At 42.2% G+C, this 18,895-nt stretch overlaps 1 protein-coding gene, 1 long non-coding RNA gene and 1 other non-coding gene across 4 annotated transcripts in view; 2 read left to right on the top strand and 1 right to left on the bottom strand.

Moving 5' to 3' along the window:
* The first annotated feature begins 8,090 nt into the window (after nucleotides 1–8,090).
* LOC104002409 (uncharacterized) lies at nucleotides 8,091–15,690 on the top strand. Its single transcript, XR_010151477.1, has 4 exons — nucleotides 8,091–9,325; nucleotides 13,110–13,265; nucleotides 15,214–15,269; nucleotides 15,388–15,690. It is a non-coding gene; the product is annotated as an uncharacterized LOC104002409 (long non-coding RNA).
* Nucleotides 13,837–18,895, bottom strand: part of FSD2 (fibronectin type III and SPRY domain containing 2) — a 50,695-nt gene continuing 45,636 nt past the window's right edge. Inside the window, exon 13 of one of the 2 annotated variants that reach the window (XM_003314839.7) lies at nucleotides 13,837–18,081. In XM_003314839.7, coding sequence (XP_003314887.2) covers nucleotides 17,829–18,081 — 253 coding nt within the window. In that variant the 3' untranslated portion in view covers nucleotides 13,837–17,828. The remainder of the gene's footprint in view (nucleotides 18,082–18,895) is intronic. The other variant, XM_016927299.4, reaches the window with a different exon arrangement.
* LOC112205763 (small Cajal body-specific RNA 15) lies at nucleotides 14,429–14,555 on the top strand. Its single transcript, XR_002939850.1, has one exon. It is a non-coding gene; the product is annotated as a small Cajal body-specific RNA 15 (non-coding RNA).

Below are 18,895 nucleotides of genomic sequence, written 5' to 3'. Positions count from 1 at the left end.
GGAAATACCAGAGACAACTGAGTACAGGAATGAGATATAAGGCCAAGATTCCACATATGAAACAGTTTTCCTTCCCTTCCACCTCTGCATGCAGAATGCCTTACAGCCAAGAATCTACCCCCAGGGTGAAGGTGTGATAGGAGGAACAGAGACCATCCAGAATTTCCCATACATTCACACATCACGCTGAAACGTTATTCTGGAAATAAATCTAAGGGCTCCGTAGAAAATCCCCTGCATTCTACCCATTACAGTAAAATATCAGCATTCCTGTCCCATCATCTTGGCCAGCAGAAAAGTTCCACACAAGGGAGCTCGTAATCCACTTATTACTTCATTAAAAAATATAAACAGTCAAGACCCCCCCACTCCAGACATTTGAGGAATACTTCCAATGTGAAATAAAGATGGGTGAGATCACGCCACTGCACTCCACCCTGGGCAACAGAGCAAGACTTTGTCTCAGAAAAAAAAAAAAAAGAAAGAAAGAAAAGCTTAACGAACTGACATAATTTTTCTTAAATCCAGAAGAAAAGTGAGGTCACAGGGCAAACCACTATCCCCAAAATTGGAGAGGCAGACAGGTATGTACAAAAGTCGCAAGCTACTCAGAGCAGAAATCTCCACAAAGGAACCAATGCCAGGGCAGAAAAACATGAACTGTAATTGAATTGCCAGAGGCAAGTGTAGACAAGTCTGAGAGTCAAAAATTCCAGAAGAAACCAGAAACAGGGGAGGGAGAACCCAAGCTTCTGTGAGTTTTACCTCCAAGAGTTTGACCAGGTTCTCACAATAAATATTAGAGAAAAATCTTGTCATGCTTCTAGCAGGAGAAGAAGAAAAAGAACCATTTCGAAACATGCCAGAGCATGCTGTTCTTAACAAAGTCTGCCCTCGGGAGAAATATTTAATCAGAGCCTAAATGGCTGGAGTTTTATCAGAGCCTAACTGGCCTGGGAGAAGGGAAAAATGCCCAACGCCAGCCCACTCTGGCCATCTTGTCCCACCTAAGGGGGAAGAAAAAAACTGAGAAGCACTTGTAAAGTTCACATTCCAGAAGCACATGCTCACTAAAAGACTGAGACCTAATCATAGGGTTCATAGAGGAATACTTTCCCTCTCCCCACACCTTACCCCCACATTACTAAAGGCCTATTTGCAGCAGTTCCTTTTCCCTGGTACATCCTGTCCAGCTATGAAGAAAAAATTACAAGGCAAACTAAAAGGCAAAACACACATTTTGAAGAGACAGAGCAAGCATCAGAACCAGACATAGCAGGAATGTTGGAATTATTAGACAAGAAATTTTAAACAACTTTGATTAATATACTAACAGCTTTAATGGGTAAAGTAGACAGCATGCAAGAACAGATGGTCAGTGTAAACAGAGAGATGGAAATCCTAAGAAAGAACCAAAAAGACGCTGGGAGCGGTGGCTTACACCTATAATCCTAACACTTTGAGAGGCCGAAGTGGGGCAGATTGCCTGAGCTCAGGAGTTCGAGACCAGCGTGGGCAACATGGCGAAACCCTGTCTCTACTAAAAATACAAAAAAATTAGCAGGGGGTGGTGGTGCGTGCCTGTAGTCCCAGCTTCTTGTGAGGCTGAGGCACAAGAATCTCTTGAACCCAGACCCAGGAAACAGAGGTTGCAGTGAGCCGAGATCATGCCACTGCATTCCAGCCTGGGTAACAGTGAGGCTCTATCTCCAAAATAAATAAATAAACAAAATAAAATAAAAACAAAAAAGAACCAAAAAAAATGCAAGAGATAAAAAACACTGTGAATAGAAAATGAAGAATGTCTTTGATGGGCTAATAGACTGGACATGGTGAGGAAAGACATGATATATGATGATATATCAACAGAAACCTTTTATTTATTTATTTATTTATTTTTGAGATGGAGTCTCATTTCATTGCCTGGGCTGGAGTGAAGTGGCGTGATCTCAGCTCACTGCAACCTCCACCTCCCAGGTTCAAGCAATTCTCCTGCCTCAGCTTCCCAAGTAGCCGGGACTACAGGCGCATGATGCCACGCCCGGCTAATTTTTTGTATTTTTAGTAGAGATGGGGTTTCACCATGTTGCCCAGGCTGGGACTACAGGCATACACCACCACACCCGGTTAATTTTTTGTATTTTAGTAGAGACGGGATTTCACCGTTGTTGCCCAGGCTGGTCTTGAACTCCTGAGCTCAGGCAATCCACCTGCCTTGGCCTCTCAAAGTGTTGGGATTACAGGTATAAACCACCATGTCCAGCCAATAGGAAGCTTTCAAACTGGCAATAAAAGAGAACAAAGACAAAAAACAAAAAACAAAAAACAGAAGAGACTATCCAAAAACTATGGAACAACTATAGAAGATATAACATATGCATATTATGAATACCAGAAGGAGAGAAAAGAAAGGAATAGAATAAATCATTCATATTGTTTGAAAGAATAATGACTTGAGAGTTTCTCCAAATGAATGTCAGATACCAAACTACAGATCCAGGAAGCTCAGAGAACACTAAGCAGATAAATATAAAAAACAAAAACAGAAAACTGCAACCAGGCATATAATTTTCAAACTACAGAAAATCAAAGATAAAGAAAAAAATCCTGAAAGAAACTAGAGGGGGCCGGGTGCAGTAGCTCACGCCTGTAATCTTAGCACTTTGGGAGGCCAAGGCGGGTGGATCATCTGAGGTCAGGAGTTCAAGACCAGCCTGGCCAACATGTTGAAACCCCGTCTCTATTAAAAATACAAAAAATGAGCCAGGCATGGTGGCAGGCACCTGTAATCCAAACTACCTAGGAGGCTGAGGCAGGAGAATCGCTTGAAGCTGGGAGGTGGAGGTTGCAGTGAGCCAAACCGCGCCACCACCCTCTAGCCTGGGCGACAGAGTAAGACTCCATCTCAAAAAAAAAAAAAAAAAAAGGCCGGGCACGGTGGCTCACACCTGTAATCCCAGCACTTTGGGAGGCCGAGACGGGCGGATCATGAGGTCAGGAGATCAAGACCATCCTATCCCAGCTAACATGGTGAAACCCTGCCTCTACTGAAAATACAAAAAAAAAAAGTAGCCAGGCGTGGTGGTGGGCACCTGTAGTCCCAACTACTCCAGAGGCTGAGGCAGGAGAATGGCGTGAACCCGGGAGGCGGAACTTGCAGTGAGCTGAGATCGTGCCACTGCACTCCAGCCTGCGCGACAGAGAGAGACTCTGTCTCAAAAAAAAAAAAAAAAAAAAGAATTCTTTAGAGGTTGGGCATGGTGGCGCACGCCTGTAATCCCAACACTTTGGGAGGCCAACTGGGGCAGATCACCATAGGTCAAGAATTCAAGACCGGCCTGGCCAACATGGTGAAACCCCGTCTCTACTAAAAATACAAAAAAAATTAGCCAGGTGTGGTGGCACATGCCTGTAATCCCAGCTACTCAGGAGGCTGAGGCAGGAGAATTGCTTGAACCTTGGAGGTGGAGGTTCCAGTAAGCTGAAATCGTGCCACTGCACTCCAGCCTGGGTGACAGAGAGAGACTCCATCTCAAAAAAAAAAAAAAAATTATTTAGAGAGAAGGAAAATAACACAGGGCAGAAACTCGGATCCATATAAAGAAAGAGCACCAAAGAAGTAGTAAGTGAAAGTAAAATAAAAACTTTTTCTTATTTTTAATTGATCTAACAGATAATAGTTTGTGCAAAATAATATTAACAAATATATTTGCTTATGTGTGCTTATATATGTATGGTTATGTATGCTTACATATTGTAAGTGATATAAATGACAGCAATGATACAAGGATGGGAAGGAAGAATTAGGATTATTTCATTATTATAAGGAACACTGTTCAAGAAATGGTATAGTGTTATTTGAAATTGGGCTTGGATTAGCTGTAAATGTACATTGCAAACTCTAGGGCGACTCCTTTAAAAAGTAAAAAAAGTCACGCCTGTAATCCCAGCACTTTGGGAGGCTGAAGTGGGCGGCTCACGAGGTCAGGAGATTGAGACTATCCTGGCTAACATGGTGAAACCCCATCTCTACTAAAAATACAAAAAATTAGCCAGGTGTGGTGGTGGGCACCTGTAGTCCCAGCTACTCAGGAGGCTGAGGCAGGAGAATGGCATGAACCCGGTAGACGGAGCTTGCAGTGAGCTGAGATCGCGCCGCTGAACTCCAGCCTGGGTGACAGAGCGAGACTCCGTCTCAAAAAAAAAAAAAAAAAAAGGTAAAAAAAGAAGTATAAGTGACATGGTAACAAGTGAATAAAAATGGGATTCCATACAAGGCTCAGTTAAAGCCACAAAAGGGGCCGGGCATGGTGGTTCACGCCCATAATCCCAGCACTTTGGGAGGCCAAGGCAGGTGGATCATCTGAGGTCAGGAGTTTGAGACTAGTCTGGCCAACATGATGAAACCCTGTCTCCACTAAACATACAAAAACTAGCCGGGTGTCATGGTGTGTGCCTGTAGTCCCAGCTACTTGGGAGGCTGAGGCAGGAGAATCACTTGAACCTGGGAGGTGGAGATTGCGGTGAGCCAAGATTGGGCCACTGCACTCCAGCCTGGGTGACAGAGCAAGACTCTGTCTCAAAAAAAAAAAAAAAAAAAAAAAAAAAAAAGCCACGAAAGGCAGAAAAAAAGTAGAAGACAAAAATAGTTATAAAGAACAAGGGCAGCCAGGCACGGTGGCTCACACCTATAATCCCAGCACTTTGGGAGGCCGAGGTGGGTGGATCACCTGAGGTCAGGAGTTCGAGACCAGCTTGGACAACATGGCGAAACCCCATCCCTACTAAAAATACAAAAATTAGCCAGGCGTGGTGGTGCGTGCCTGTAATCCCAGCTATTCAGGAGGCTGAGACAGGAGAATTGCTTGAACCCAGGAGGTGGCGGTTGCAGTGAGCCAAGATCATGTCACTGCACTGCAGTCTGGGCATCAGAGCTAGACTCCATCTCAAAAAAAAAAAAAAAAAAGAACAAGGGCAACAAATAGAAAACAGTAACAAATATGATAGATATTAATTCAACTATATCACTGTGAGGCCGGACATGGTGGCTCATGCCTGTAATCTCAGCACTTTGGGAGGCTAAGGCAAGTGCATCACTTGAGCCCAGGAGTTTGAGACCAGCCTGGACCACATGGCAAAACCCTGTCTCTACTAAATAAATACAAAAAATTAGTGGGGCTTAGTATGCCTGTAGTCCCAGCTATTTGGGAGGCTGAGGTGGCAGAAATCACCTGAGCCCAGGAAGTCAAGGGTACAGGGAGCCAAGATCATGTCACTGCACTCCAGCCTGGGCAGTGGGAGTGAGACACTGTCTCAAAAAAGAATAATAATAATCGCGTTGAATATCAGTGGTTTAAATGCACCTAAAAGACAAAGATTGTCAGAGTAAATTAAAAAAAAAAAAAACAAGATCCAACTATACATTGTGAACAAAATAACACACTTTAAAGACAAATACAGATTAAGAGGAAATGTGTAAAAAAGAGAAAGATATACCATGTTAACACTAATCAAAAGAAAGCAGTGGGATGTTCAGGCAGTCCATGTCAAGTAAAATAAATAAATAAATAAATAAAAGAAAGAGGCCGGGCATGGTGGCTCACGCCTGTAATCCCAGCACTTTGGGAGGCCGAGGCGGGCAGATCACGAGGTCAGGAGATCGAGACCATCCTGGCTAACACAGTGAAACCCCGTCTCTACTAAACAAAATACAAAAAATTAGCCGGGCGTGGTGGCAGGCGCCTGTAGTCCCAGCTGCTCGGGAGGCTGAGGCAGGAGAATGGCGTGAACCTGGGAGGCGGAGCTTGCAGTGAGCCGGATCGTGCCACTGCACTCCAGCCTGGGTGACAGAGCGAGACTCCGTCTCAAAAAAGAAAGAAGGAAAGAAAGAGAGAGGAGGGAGAGAGAGAGAGAGAGAAAGAAAGAAAGCAGGAATAGCTATATTAATTTCAGACAGAGCAGAATTCAATGAAGGAAAAGTTATCAGGGATAGGCCGGCCACAGTGGGTCAGGCCTGTAATCTCAGCACTTTGGGAAGACAAGGCAGGTGAGTCACTTGAGCTCAGGAGTTCAAGACCAGCCTGGGCAACATGGCAAAACCCCATCTCTACCAAAAATACAAAAATTAGCCGAGCATGGTGGCACATGCCTGTGGTGCCAGCTACTCGGGAGGCTGAGGTAGGGGGATCACCAGACCCCAGAAGTCAAGGCTGTAATGAGCCATGAGCTGTGATTGCACCACTGCATTCCAGCCTGAGCAATAGAGTAAGACACTGTCAAAAAAAAAAAAAAAAAAAAAAAAGAGTTATCAGGGATAAAGAGAAGCATTATGTAATGATTAAGAAGTTATTTCTCCAAGAAGACATAACAGTCCTTAAAGTGTATGTGACTAGCAACATAATATCAAAATATGTGAGGTAAAAACTGATAGAACTGCAAAGAAAAACAGATGAATCCATTGTCATAGTTGGAGATTTCAACATATTGCTATCAGAAATAAACAGATCCAGCACAAAGAAAATCAGTAAAGACACAGTTGAACTCAACAACACCATCAATCAACTGAATAATATTGACATCTGTAGACGACTTCATTTAACAACAGCAAAATACACATTTTTCTTAAGCTCATAGGGAACATTCACTAGGAGAGACTACATTTTGGGCCATAAAATACACTTTAACCCACTTAGGAGAATAGAAATTATACAATGCCTGCTCTCAGACAACAATGGAATTTAACTAGAAATCAATAATGGAAAAATAACCTAGAAATCCCAAAATATTTGGAGATTAAACAATATACTTCTAATTTACATATGAGCCAAAGAAGAAATTTCAAGAGAAATTTAAAAATATTTTGAATTAAATGAAAGTGAAAATATAATCAAAATTTGTGGGAAGCAGTTAAAACAGTGATTAGAGGGAAATTAACACCATTGAATGCATATATTAGAAAAAATGAAAGATCTAAAATCAATTTTAGCTTTCACCTTAGGAAAACAGAAAAAGAAGAGTTAATTAAACACAAAGTAAGTAGAAGAAAACAAATAATAAAAATTAGAGCAGAAATCAATGAAATTTAAAACAGAAAATAGAGAAAAATCATTGAAACCAAAAAGCTTGTTCTTGAAAAAGAGCAATAAAAGCAAAACACTTCTAGTAATCTAACTATAAAAAAAATTGAGAAGGCATAAATTACTAATATTAGAAATGAAAGAGGGGAACATCACTACAGATCCCATGAAGATTAAAAGGGTGATAAAAACTCTATGCCCAAAAACAAAAACAAGAAAAAAACTCTATGCTCATAAATTTGATAGCCTAAATGAAATGGACCAATTTCTTGAAAGATACGATCTGGCAAAACTCACACAAGAATAAACAATCTGAATAGGCCTATATCTATTTTTTAAATGGAATCAATAATTGATAACTTTCAGAAACAGAAAGTACCAGGTCCAGATGGTCTAACTGGTGAATTCTATGAAACATTTAAGGAAGAAATTATGCAAATTATCTATAGTCTCTTTCAAAAGATAGAAGTAGAGAGAATCTTTCGTAACTAGTTTTTTTTTTTTGAGATGGATTTTCGCTCGTCACCCAGGTTGGAGTGCAACGGTGCCATCTCAGCTCACTGCAACCTCCACCTCCTGTGATCAAGCGATTCTCCTGCCTCAGCCTCCCAAGTAGCTGGAACTACAGGCACCTGTCACCACGCCCGGCTAATTTTTGTATTTTTAGTAGAGGCGGAGTCTCGCCATGTTGGCCAGGCTGGGCTCAAACTCCTGACCTCAACTGATCCGCCCACCTCGGCCTCCCAAAGGGCTGGGACTACAGGCGTGAGCCACCACGCCCGGCCCCTACCCATCCTTTAAAGGGATACCCCGAATGTCTATGAACACTCAGATAAAACTGAACTAAATTTGAATCCACTTGTACTACATTTATTTGTCAACTCTTCGTTTGTCTACTTCTTGAGAACTTTAACAGCTGTACTGGGTTGGTTAGTGTCGCCCCCAAAATTCATGTCCTTCCTGGAACCTCAAAATGTGACCTTATTTGGAAAGAGTGTCATTGCAGATGTGATTAGTCATGATCAGGTCATACTGGAGTAAGGTGAGCCTTTTACCTAACAGGACTGGTGTCCTTATAAAAGACACAGAGACAGAGACACACAGGGAGTATACCATTTGATAACAGAGGAAGAGAATGGAGTAATGCAGCTACAAGCGAAAGTACACCAATGATTGCTGGCTCCCACTAGAAGCTAGGAAGAGGCAGGAAGGATTCTATCCAGAGTCTCAGAAGAAGCAAGGCCCCACTGACATCTTGATTTCTGACTTCCAGACTCCAGAAAGCGAGAAAATATATCTGTTGTTTTAAGCTATCCAGTGTGAGGTACTTGGTTATGGCAGCTTCAGAAAACTAATATAACGGCAATTTCAATTTCTACTTTATCTTCCTAGCCCCAAGAGTACCATGTGGATATTAGAGTACAGGATTATGTAGGCTCTCAAATCCCTTCCATGGTAAAACAATGTTTGGGCTTCCAGCAGTGGCCAAGAATTGCCAGACGCTTATGAGCGCCTGCTGCGAGATGCTTGTACAGTGAATGCTCAATAAAGTGGTGGCCATTATAACCGCAAGCAATGAGGCTACATAAATAGTAAGAAACGAAATACAACAAGGGGCAGCGGGAGCAAAGAGAGAAACAAGGGCAGCTGAGGAAGGAAGCCTCAATTCCCCGGAGGACATCCGCGGGCGGAGGAAATGTGAATCTGCAAGTCGTTCTCCCAGACCCCGCTGAACGATTCCCGGCCCTTTCTCCACTCCCTACAGCCCTCGGACCCAGCAACAACCGGATCCTGTGCAGGTCTTCCCTGAGTCCAACGCGATTCTCCTGGATAACGTCAACCAGCTGAGCGATTCTGAGCCTGCGCGAAGCTCCTCGGCGCTTCCAGTAATGTCACGCTGGTGCGTGGGGCGGGACTTCCTCTCACGCGCAGGAAACGAGAAGGGCTTTTCCGCCGGAAAGAGAGTGGATTTACTAGGAAGGTGGGACGTTGGAGGGGCGGCCGCATGGCGTGATTACTGTCTCTGGCCACCGAGCAGAGCCAGTGACAGCAGCGTTCTGGTAGGCAGGCAGGCGTATCAGGTTTCAGAGGATGCGGCTGGGAACGGGAGTAGAGGTGAGGGGTCGTTGCATCTGTCGCGGTGTGTATCTTTTGGGGGTTCAGCGCCACCAGCGACTTGGGCCTCATTCATCGCGCTTACAATTCTCCACCTCATTTGAAGAACAAGCTTCGTAGCCCACGGAGCTGAGGTTAGTATAAATGCGGAAGGGAGAAGTATGCACTCACCAGACTAAAGTTTACAGTTTTCATATAGGTTGCGCTGTCCTGTGTCCCATAAGGGCCTGCGAGAACCCAGACATTCTGAATCGGTGACGCCTGCTGGAGGCAGCAACACCTGTTGCGTTAATTTTAGAACACACACACACACGGAGTTGGTAATTCTTAAGCTTCCTGAATCTGCTGGCGGTCATTTGGTGTCAGAAGCAGAGCAAAGCCATCTTGGTCATCTCCCTCCTTTTAGCTTAAACCGAAGCATGATGAGGGGAGATTGGCCGAAAGTTATACAGCTTGTTAATAACAGAGAGTGAAAGCGCGATTTCTTCATTTTCAGCCCGGAATTATTTGTTCTACACCATACTGTTTCTTTGCATTGCTAGACAATTCGTCTTTTTTTACGAGGTTGACGGGGAGTTGCAAGGAGGAGTGAAAAGGGTGGTAATGTACATCTACATACAGTATAAATCCATGAAAGGCAAAATCCGTGTGTGTTAGGAGTTAGAACTGTGTCAGTCATCTACATCTTCCATAGTTTGTAGATGGAGATGAGTCTGTCACGTCGCTCTGTCATTTCCCTTTTAGCAACAGATGTGTAGTAACAATATGTGAAGAAGGAACTTTCATTGCCTGTTACATACATTTACACAGAGCGGCCTGGGGTTCACTGAGCAAGCTATGTGCTCACCCTAGAAAACTGATTCTGTAGAGTGCACTGCAGTCAAACCTCAGCTGTTTTAAGTAATCTTACATTTGGTGCTTGTGTGGCTTAAGTGTCTTGTGCATTATTGCAGTCATCTCTCTCATGTTATGAAATGGAAATGTGTTGTAGGTAAGTGGCAAGCCTGTGAAGAAAGTAAGTGAGCCTGAGGCCCAGAAAACCATACATTAGCAAATACTGAAAAACTGTTCACATCACATAGGGGGTATCTGAAGTACTGAGGAGCTCATTTAACTGGATGTTCATTGTAGGGAAGCCATGAATAGCCTCCCTCTCCTGGGTTCAAGCGATTTTCCTGCCTCAGCCTCCCCAGTAGCTGGGATTACAGGTCCGTGCCACCATGCTCGGCTAATTTTTGTATTTTTAGTAGAGACAGGGGTCTCACCATGTTGGCCAGGCTGATCTCGAACTCCTGACCTCAGGTGATCCTCCCACCTTGGCCTCCCAAAGTGCTGGGATTACAGGTGTGAGCCACCGTGCCTGACTCCTATATAAACAATTTTCAAACTTGTTGGTCTCAAGAGCCACTTAACAGTTATTGAGGACTCCAAAGAGCTTTTGTTCATATGAAAATAGTTTTGACTTCACTAACCCCCAGAAGGGCTTTCAGAAGCCCCCACAGAAACCAGCTTTTAAGAACTACTTTATGCAGATGTTTCAAAGACATTTTAGATTATGTAGAGGAATGACTGCTGTTGTGATTGTGACATAAGCAGAAGTATCAACTTAAAAATGCAACAACAAGCACAGTAGCTTGTATTTCCAGTAGCTGTATAATTCCAGGCACAGAGAACACAAACAGATGTCCATTTTTAATTCTTTTCTTGTTGTTTTTGAGACAGGACCTCACTGTCACCCAGGCTGGAGTGCAGTGGTGCAATCACAGCTCACTGGCAGCCTCGACCTCCTGAGCTCAAGAGCTCCTCCACCTCAGCCTCCTGAGTAGCTGGGGCCACAGGTGTGTGCTACCACCCTGGCTAATTAAAAAAAAAATGTTTTGTAGAGACAGTGTCTCTCTGTGTTGCTCAGACTGGTCTCAAACTCCTGAGCTCAAGCCATCCTCCCACCTTGGCCTCCTGAAGTGTTGGAATTACAGGCGTCAGCCACTGTGCCTGGCCTGTGATATTTTTCTATGCTTGGAAAGTTTATTAATCAGCTAGGATACTTCTCTACAAAAATACACATATATAACTTGAGATTTAAACTTTTCTCAGCCAGCTGTGGTGGTTCACACCTGTAATCTCAGCACTTTGGGAGGACAAGGTGGGTGGATCACTTGCACTCAGGAGTTTGAGACCAGCCTGGGCAACAGGGCAAAACCCCATCTCTACAAAACTGCACCCAGCCATTTTGTACTATTTTTATCTTGTTGCTTTTTTCTTTTTCTTTTTCTTTCTTTTTTCTTTTTTTTTTTTTTTTTAGTGGTTTCAGACAGTGGTTCAGACCAGCTGCTAGAGAATCATGGGCTAAGAAGAGAAGACTACCAATTTAGTAGATTTGGACATGGACAAGCCACAGGCAGTTTCTCTTCTCACTCTCTTGGCCAGTCATCTCTTGCTCACCTTCCCCTGCCAGTAGCCAGTAGCATGTGACAGCCTCTATATTCCATCTCCCTTTTCTCCCTCTTCCAGAACTAAGATGAGTTTTCAATGGATAACTGTACAGAAACATACCCACTGCTGAGTTTATAATAAATAGGTAAATGGTGTTTAAAATGCCTTCTGTAGGAATCCTTGGTAGATAGTTATATGTGGTTATTTTTTGGGAAGTTGGCTTGAGGTTCTTTGAAGGGCTGGGAACGTGTATTTCTTTTGCGTGTGCCTGTGTGTGTCAAAATTTTATATGTTCATCAGTGCTCTACACGTTCAGAGAAACGTTTCCAATAACGAACCATAGAATGATCCCTGGAGCATAGGATCCCACTGTTTGAAAATTCTAGCCATTGATCACTTTATAAGAAAAGGATGAAATTTCAAACAAGGGGTTTGTTTATCTGATTTCCACCCTACAGATAATATATAAATTTGGCCAAAGTTGTTTGGGGGAGAGGGGCTGTTGTTAGGTACTGAGCTATAATACTTTGTTGCTTTGTATCACTTTTAAAAGTGACTTTTAAAGATACTTGACATTTGAAAAGGAATCACCTTTGATCTTTTTAAGTCCCTAATTTGACATTACCTTTATAGCATATAATTTATTCCATAAAGTCTTAGATCCTGAAACTAGCGGAAAGCCAAATACTCATGTTGTGCTATAAATATAGGATTGACAGTTAAGCTTACTCAGTAGTCAAGGGGGCGGCTTTCACTGACCAGCCTCCAGGGCATATGAACCAAATTTATGATTCAGAACATTTAAAATATACATTTTGAAGATCTTTGGGCTCTCTTAAGTATAGTCTAACTATAATAAATATTAAACATGTCAAAGGTCTCTTGCAGTGTTGGGAAGAGCATTCTAAACCACATACATCTTTCCCATCCCCAGATTGTTCTGTGTCCCCTCCCACTCTTCCCAGATTAGAAGTCACCATGGAGCACTATTAGTAATGGGACTCTGTATCAGATCTTTAAGGTGTATTGGGACAGAAGAAAGGTTGATATTTTGGGGTTGTTGTTTTTTTTTTGAGACAGAGTTTTCACTCTTGTTGCCCAGGCTGGAGTGCTATGGCGCGATCTTGGCTCACTACAATCTCCGCCTCCCTGGTTCAAGCAATTCTCCTGCCTCAGCCTCCTGAGTAGCTGGGATTACATGCGCCCACCACCATGCCCGGCTAATTTTTGTATTTTTAGTAGAGACGGGGTTTCATCATGTTGGCTAGGCTGGTCTCGAACTCCTGACCTCAGGTGATCTGCCTGTCTTGGCCTCCCAAAGTGTTGGGATTACAGGTGTGAGCCACCATGCCCAGCAGGTTCATATTTTTAATGTTTCCTTCTACTCCCCAAGCACACACAAATTTGAAAGCTGCTTTGCTTTCTAATAAAGAGGCTTTTCCTTTGATTTTGGAAGATAATTTGATGTCTCTTTTCTCTTTGCAGGTATATGAGCTCCCTGAAAGCACAAAGCAGTTATTTCCATCTTCAGATCATTCAGAGATTATGAAGGCACAAACCCTGCCTTCAATTTGCTTATAGTCAAGTGGAGCAGACACAAGTAAATGATTGCAGTATAGCCACTTAAGTAATCTAAAAGAGGTGAGTGTGGCACTTAACCTCTCCTGGGAGGGGGAGGAATAAGGCAGTGTTTCCAAGAGGTGATTTTGGAGCTATACAGGCATTAGGTAGACAAGGAAGGGGAGGTCCATTCTGGGTGCCTAGGCCTCTGTGGCTGATTTATAAATCGTAAATGGTACAAAAAACAGTGTTGAGTATCTTTTACCTTTCTCTAGAGTACTGTTCTTACTTTTGGATAGTGCTTCTTGTTTTTTCCTTCCCTCTCCCTGTCCCTGTCACCTTTAAATTAAATGAATGTTTGGAAGGAAGTAGGAGGGTAAGAATCTTTCTGGGTGGCAGAATAATAGATGGGTCTACCAAGAGCGATGTATATACCCAGTAAAGCCATCTCTAAAACTGTGTTTCTGCATTGTTACAGTGCATAGTTGGGAAATCTCAGTTTTGTTGGCTGTGTACTTTCCCAGTGAATGGATTATATTCCTTTCTGAGATCCAGTCTGTTTGAATTCAAGGGCATCTCTTAAATTCCTTTCAAGCAAGAGACCTAACATTTATACTTAGGAATGAGAGTAGTAGAGACAGCAAGATTAGAATCCAAGTTCATATACCAAAACATTTTTATTTGCTATGTCTGAGTGACTACATGTTGTTTGAATCAGCTGCAGGCTAATTTGTAACATTTCAAATAAATGATAGTTTAATTCCTCCAGGATTTGAGTAAGGTGAAAATAGAGCTAAAAACCATGATTCTGTCACAGTCTGGGAAAATGAAAAAGCAATCAATTAGTGAGTTGGGCTTAATTTTTTTTTTTTTTTTTCTGGAACTGGTGATAGCAGAAAACAAGCAGTAAAGTAGTCAGGCATGATATACTTGACAAGAACCACCACCTGTTCGGTAGCAACTCTAAAATAAGTACTAACTTAGGGGCAGTTGTTGTGCCCAGGTCATAGTCATACTCCTTCCAGGGGACTTCCTGATGACAGAAAAGATGCTGACCAGCTGGGGTCTTCTTTCCAAATAACAAACTTTTCTCTTGCATTTAGATTAATTAACCATTGGTTACAGTGAAACAAGCATATGTACAGAGTTAATCTCCTATAGCTTGAAGTTATACATGATCTTTATTTGAGTATCTTGACTTGTTAAAGGACAGTGTTTTAAAAGCTGGATTTGGTTATGTTCTTCTGGAGACTAAGAAAATAGAGTCCTTGAAATCAAGCTGACTCTGCTTTTAGCCTCCTAAATGAAAAGGTAGATAGAACAGGTCTTGTTTGCAAAATAAATTCAAGACCTACTTATCTACCAACAGCAATTACACGCTTTCCATCGTCTTTCTATAGAAAATAGGAGTAGTACACTTATAGATGAGAAAACTGGAGAAAGACATAGTGAACATGTGAGAATCTTGCTCTACTAATTGATAGGAAGGTGACTAGAAATTGGCGAAGTTGTCTTGGTAAGTTGAGGAGAGGACTTTTCTTATAGTGCAGTCTGGTAGCTGAACCTCCCTGCATCAAGACCAATGTAGTCTTATTTACAGAATGCCACATCACAGTGAATTGTGCTGTGGACAGCTTCCAGTGTGTGAGTTGTGGAAGATGATGATTTTAACAGATTTTGGAGGATGAGAAGTATTAAGAAGAAGGCCCCACTGCCCATGCATTTGCTCTGCTTTTTACTTTTGACCAAGTATACACTTCAGAAATATCTTATTGGAAGTATACAAAGTGATTGTGTGTCATTTGAACCAGCAGGAAGTAATTTATTAAACACACTTTTCTAAATAAAAGTCATTTAATTTTATCAGAAATCAGTGTCATTTTAGATTGCAAGTCTCAAACCAACTTTCCAATTCTGACTTGTAAGGGTGTCTTAAATCCTGAATACTGTACTCTGTATTACTAAACCCATGTTAGTTTACGCCAAGATTCTGTGGTGGTTTTACATATTCTTTTTCCCCTTTGTTAAGGTGGGGAGGCCACAGCTTGTATGAATGACTTTCTCAGGAGTTATAAAGTGATACAGGTAAAGCTAAGAAAAGAACAGATTTTGATAACTTTTGTTTTAACTGTCCAGTGTTAGGGATTGTGGCTACAGTGGTCTAATTTTTAAAAACTCTTTTTTTTGCTTTGTTTTTTAACAGACTTATCAGCAGGTTGCAGGTGAACATGGCCTTGAGGTAAATCTGTCCCTTGCTGAATACAGTTTCAGTAGATTGTTTATAGTAGTTTCAGGAATTGAGATTTTTTACAAAAATACAAAAGTTTTGCTTGGTTCTGTTCTAGATGTTTTCTTCTAAATAAATGAGAAAGATGTTTCAACAAAGGCTCTTTATGCTGAATAATTGTGATGCTTGAAGTTGCTAATCTGCTTTAAGTGGATTTTAAATGTCAGGCAATTCTAGACAGTTTTTTCTTGGTCAAATAAAAATTTAATTAAAACTTTATAGGTGTTGAGTTTTTAATCCATTTATCCGTGTTCATACTAACGTGTAGTATTCCATAAAGCCTATTAGAACCCTGAATTCAAACTTGCCTTCTCTGTGATATCCTGTTTCTTACTTGGTAGTTTCTATTTCAGTAGCTGAGAACTTTTTTTTTTTTTTTTTTTTTTTGAGATAGAGTCTTGATCTGTGAGCCATCTCGGCTCACTGCAAGCTCCACCTCCCGGGTTCACGCCATTCTCCTGCCTCAGCCTCCCGAGTAGCTGGGACTACAGGCGCCTGCCACCAGGGCCGGCTAATTTTTTTGTATTTTTAGTAGAGACGGGGTTTCACCGTATTAGCCAGGATGGTCTCGATCTCCTGAGCTTGTGATCCATCCGCCTTGGCCCCCCAAAGTGCTGGGATTACAGGCGTGAGCCACCGCGCCCGGCCGAGAACATTTTTAAATATACATGATATGTATCTTTTAATTGTTTATAACTGGAACTATTTCTGTGCTTACATCTGCTGTCCCTTGTTTCAGAGTAGACAGTCCAGCTTGGCAGGATAGGTGTGTGTGTGTATAACGAGTTATTAAATTGTCAGTGTGAATTGTTAATTCAGGAATCTGAGCTGCCATTTATACGAGTAGGCAGAGTTTAGTAGGAGATGAGAGTCTTTCAGTTTGTCAGACTTTGCATGTGCTGGAAAACATCAGAGGTTTTTTGTTTGTTTGTTTGTTTGTTTTTGAGACAGAGTTGCGCTCTTGTTGCCAAGGCTGGAGTGCAGTGGCACAATCTCGGCTCACTGCAGCCTCTGCCCCCGGGTTCAAGCAATTCTCCTGCCTCAGCCTCCTGAGTAGCTGGGATTACAGGCGCCCACCACCATGCCCGGCTAATTTTTTGTATTTTTAGTAGAGACGGGGTTTCGCCAGAAAAAAAAAAAGTGGACTTTTTTTTTTAAACACAAAACCTTAAATGATGAGATTAGGGCATATCTGGGTTTAGAGGCATCTGTGGGACATGATACTGAATTGTAATTGCTTCACAAATGGAATTATTCTGCAGCTTCACTCACAAGCTTTGAAAATGCTGTGTGTGCAGAGCTTAAGTGGCAACTGGAAACTTGAACAGGAGAACCAGGAATGTAGCTGATGGAGTTGGGCATTGAGCTCACAGAATGGCCTGGGGGCAGTGAGGCAGGATGCCTGAAAGCTGCCTAGCTAGAGATCAGTCTTCCTTCCCGTGCTCAGCTTTGCCCTTTGGTGGGCTGTTAATTTCTTTTAAAAAATTGTTGCGCATTTGCTAATATGCCACAGATGCCCTTCTGTTCTTTCACGCTGCCTCCATTCTAGGTTTTTTCCCATTTCTTGGCCATAGGTCCTTTGCTGTAGTTTTGAAAGAGCCCTGCCATCCTTCACATGGAGAGCAGTAAGAGGCCAAAGAGCAGTGGCTGAAGAAGATACTAATTTATTCAACAAATACTTGGTGACAGCTGTTATGTGTTAGCCCTTGGTGATCTAGCAATGAACAAAACAGGCACTGTCCCTCCCTTCATGGAATTAGGCATTATAGAGGTAATTTCAAAATTAGAGAGTGGTGCATACTGTGTAGGAGTGGAACAGGGTATTATGCAGAGTACACAGTGGAAGGGACCTCACCACAGTGCTGCTCACTATTGGGAAAATGAGGGTAGAAGACATTGAGAAGGGCACACAGCTTCCCTGGTTCTCTACAGACAGCCTCTCGCCTTCTCAAGTGTATTCTTGGCTGACTCATGAAATGCATGGGTGTACTGGTGCTGCTGGAGCCATTAAGACTACCCTCCTCCTCTCCCAAGCTCTCTAGGTCTTGGAAACTCAAGATATTTTGCACATACACGAATATAGTTTGACAGCTTTAAAGACTTTTGAGTTCGTTTAGTCTGAGCCTTTATTTTACAGCTGGGCCTGGTAATGACTATCCTAGCAGCACACAGGTAGCAGCACACAGGACTAGAATCCAGGTTGGGTGAAATGAGCGCTAGCACACCAGTCAGGTAATAGCATGAGCCATAAATTGTGCTGGGCACATGGTGCTTAAATGCCAGGTTCAGCCAGCTAAGGCGTGAGTGGCTGCGAGAGGGGTAGGCATGGAAGACAGGAAACTGGACATCAGAATGTTCTAATAGAAAGTGACATGTTTTGGCATTGAAATGCCATTATGTACCTTTAGACACCCAGGCTTTTCCAAAGAAAAACAGGGATGCACAAATTCGTGAAGCTGACAACTAAATGTATATAGATGCTGAGAAAGGTCCACATTGAAAAATGACAACTTTGAATGTTCATAGTCTAATAAAATGCCAATCTTCTTTGGTGGAACTGTTATTCTTATATCTGGAGTTGTTCTGTTGTGCAGAAATTCATACTTATGCCTGAAAATTAAATTTGACATAATAAAGTTTCAGTAATTCTATAGATTGACTATAGAACATTTCATACTAATTTTATTCATAGTCCTATGATTTTGCTATTTTCTAGTATTAAATGACTACCAAGGTGACAAGGCATTTCTAAAACTATATTCTCTAAACTATCTCTTTTCTAAAATTTGTCCTAAGAAACATTTTCTTTTTTTTTTTTTTTCTTTTTTTTTTTTAGACGGAGTCTTGCTCTGTCACCCAGGCTGGAGTGCAGTGGCGCAATCTCGGCTCACTGCAACCTCAGCCTCCTGGGTTCAAGCAATTCTCCCACCTTAGCCTCCTGAGTAGCTGGGATTACAGGCGTGCACCACCAAGCCCGGCTAATTTTTGTATTTTTAGTAGAGACAGGGTTTCACTGTGTTGCCCAGGCTGGTCTCGAACTCCTGAGCTCAGGCAGTCCACTCGCCTTGGCCTCCCAAAGTGCTGGGATTACAGGTGTGAGCCACTGCTTCTGGCCGAAACATTTTTCAAACATCATTTTTTCTCTAGCAACCTCTTAACCTAAGAAATTTACCTATAGCATCCTGAACTCTCTTGCATCTAAACTAGCATAGGAATAGAACATGTTTTTAAAATTTGGATTAGACATTTGAAACAGGGAACCTTGTGATTTTCCATGTGATAAAATGGGCCTCTTGGTATAAGCTCCTCTATGCACAGTTACTCCAGTTCTTAAACTTTCAAATTGAGTGGGGAGCCAGTGGGCCTGTTACCAATCAATATTATATCACTATCCATGCTCTGCATCCTGTGTACTTTGAAAAAT

Source organism: Pan troglodytes, chromosome 16, assembly GCF_028858775.2.
Source record: "Pan troglodytes isolate AG18354 chromosome 16, NHGRI_mPanTro3-v2.0_pri, whole genome shotgun sequence".
NCBI lineage: Eukaryota > Metazoa > Chordata > Mammalia > Primates > Hominidae > Pan > Pan troglodytes.
The sequence above is the reverse complement of the archived record's forward strand: the minus strand, read 5'-3'. Positions and strand labels throughout refer to the sequence as shown.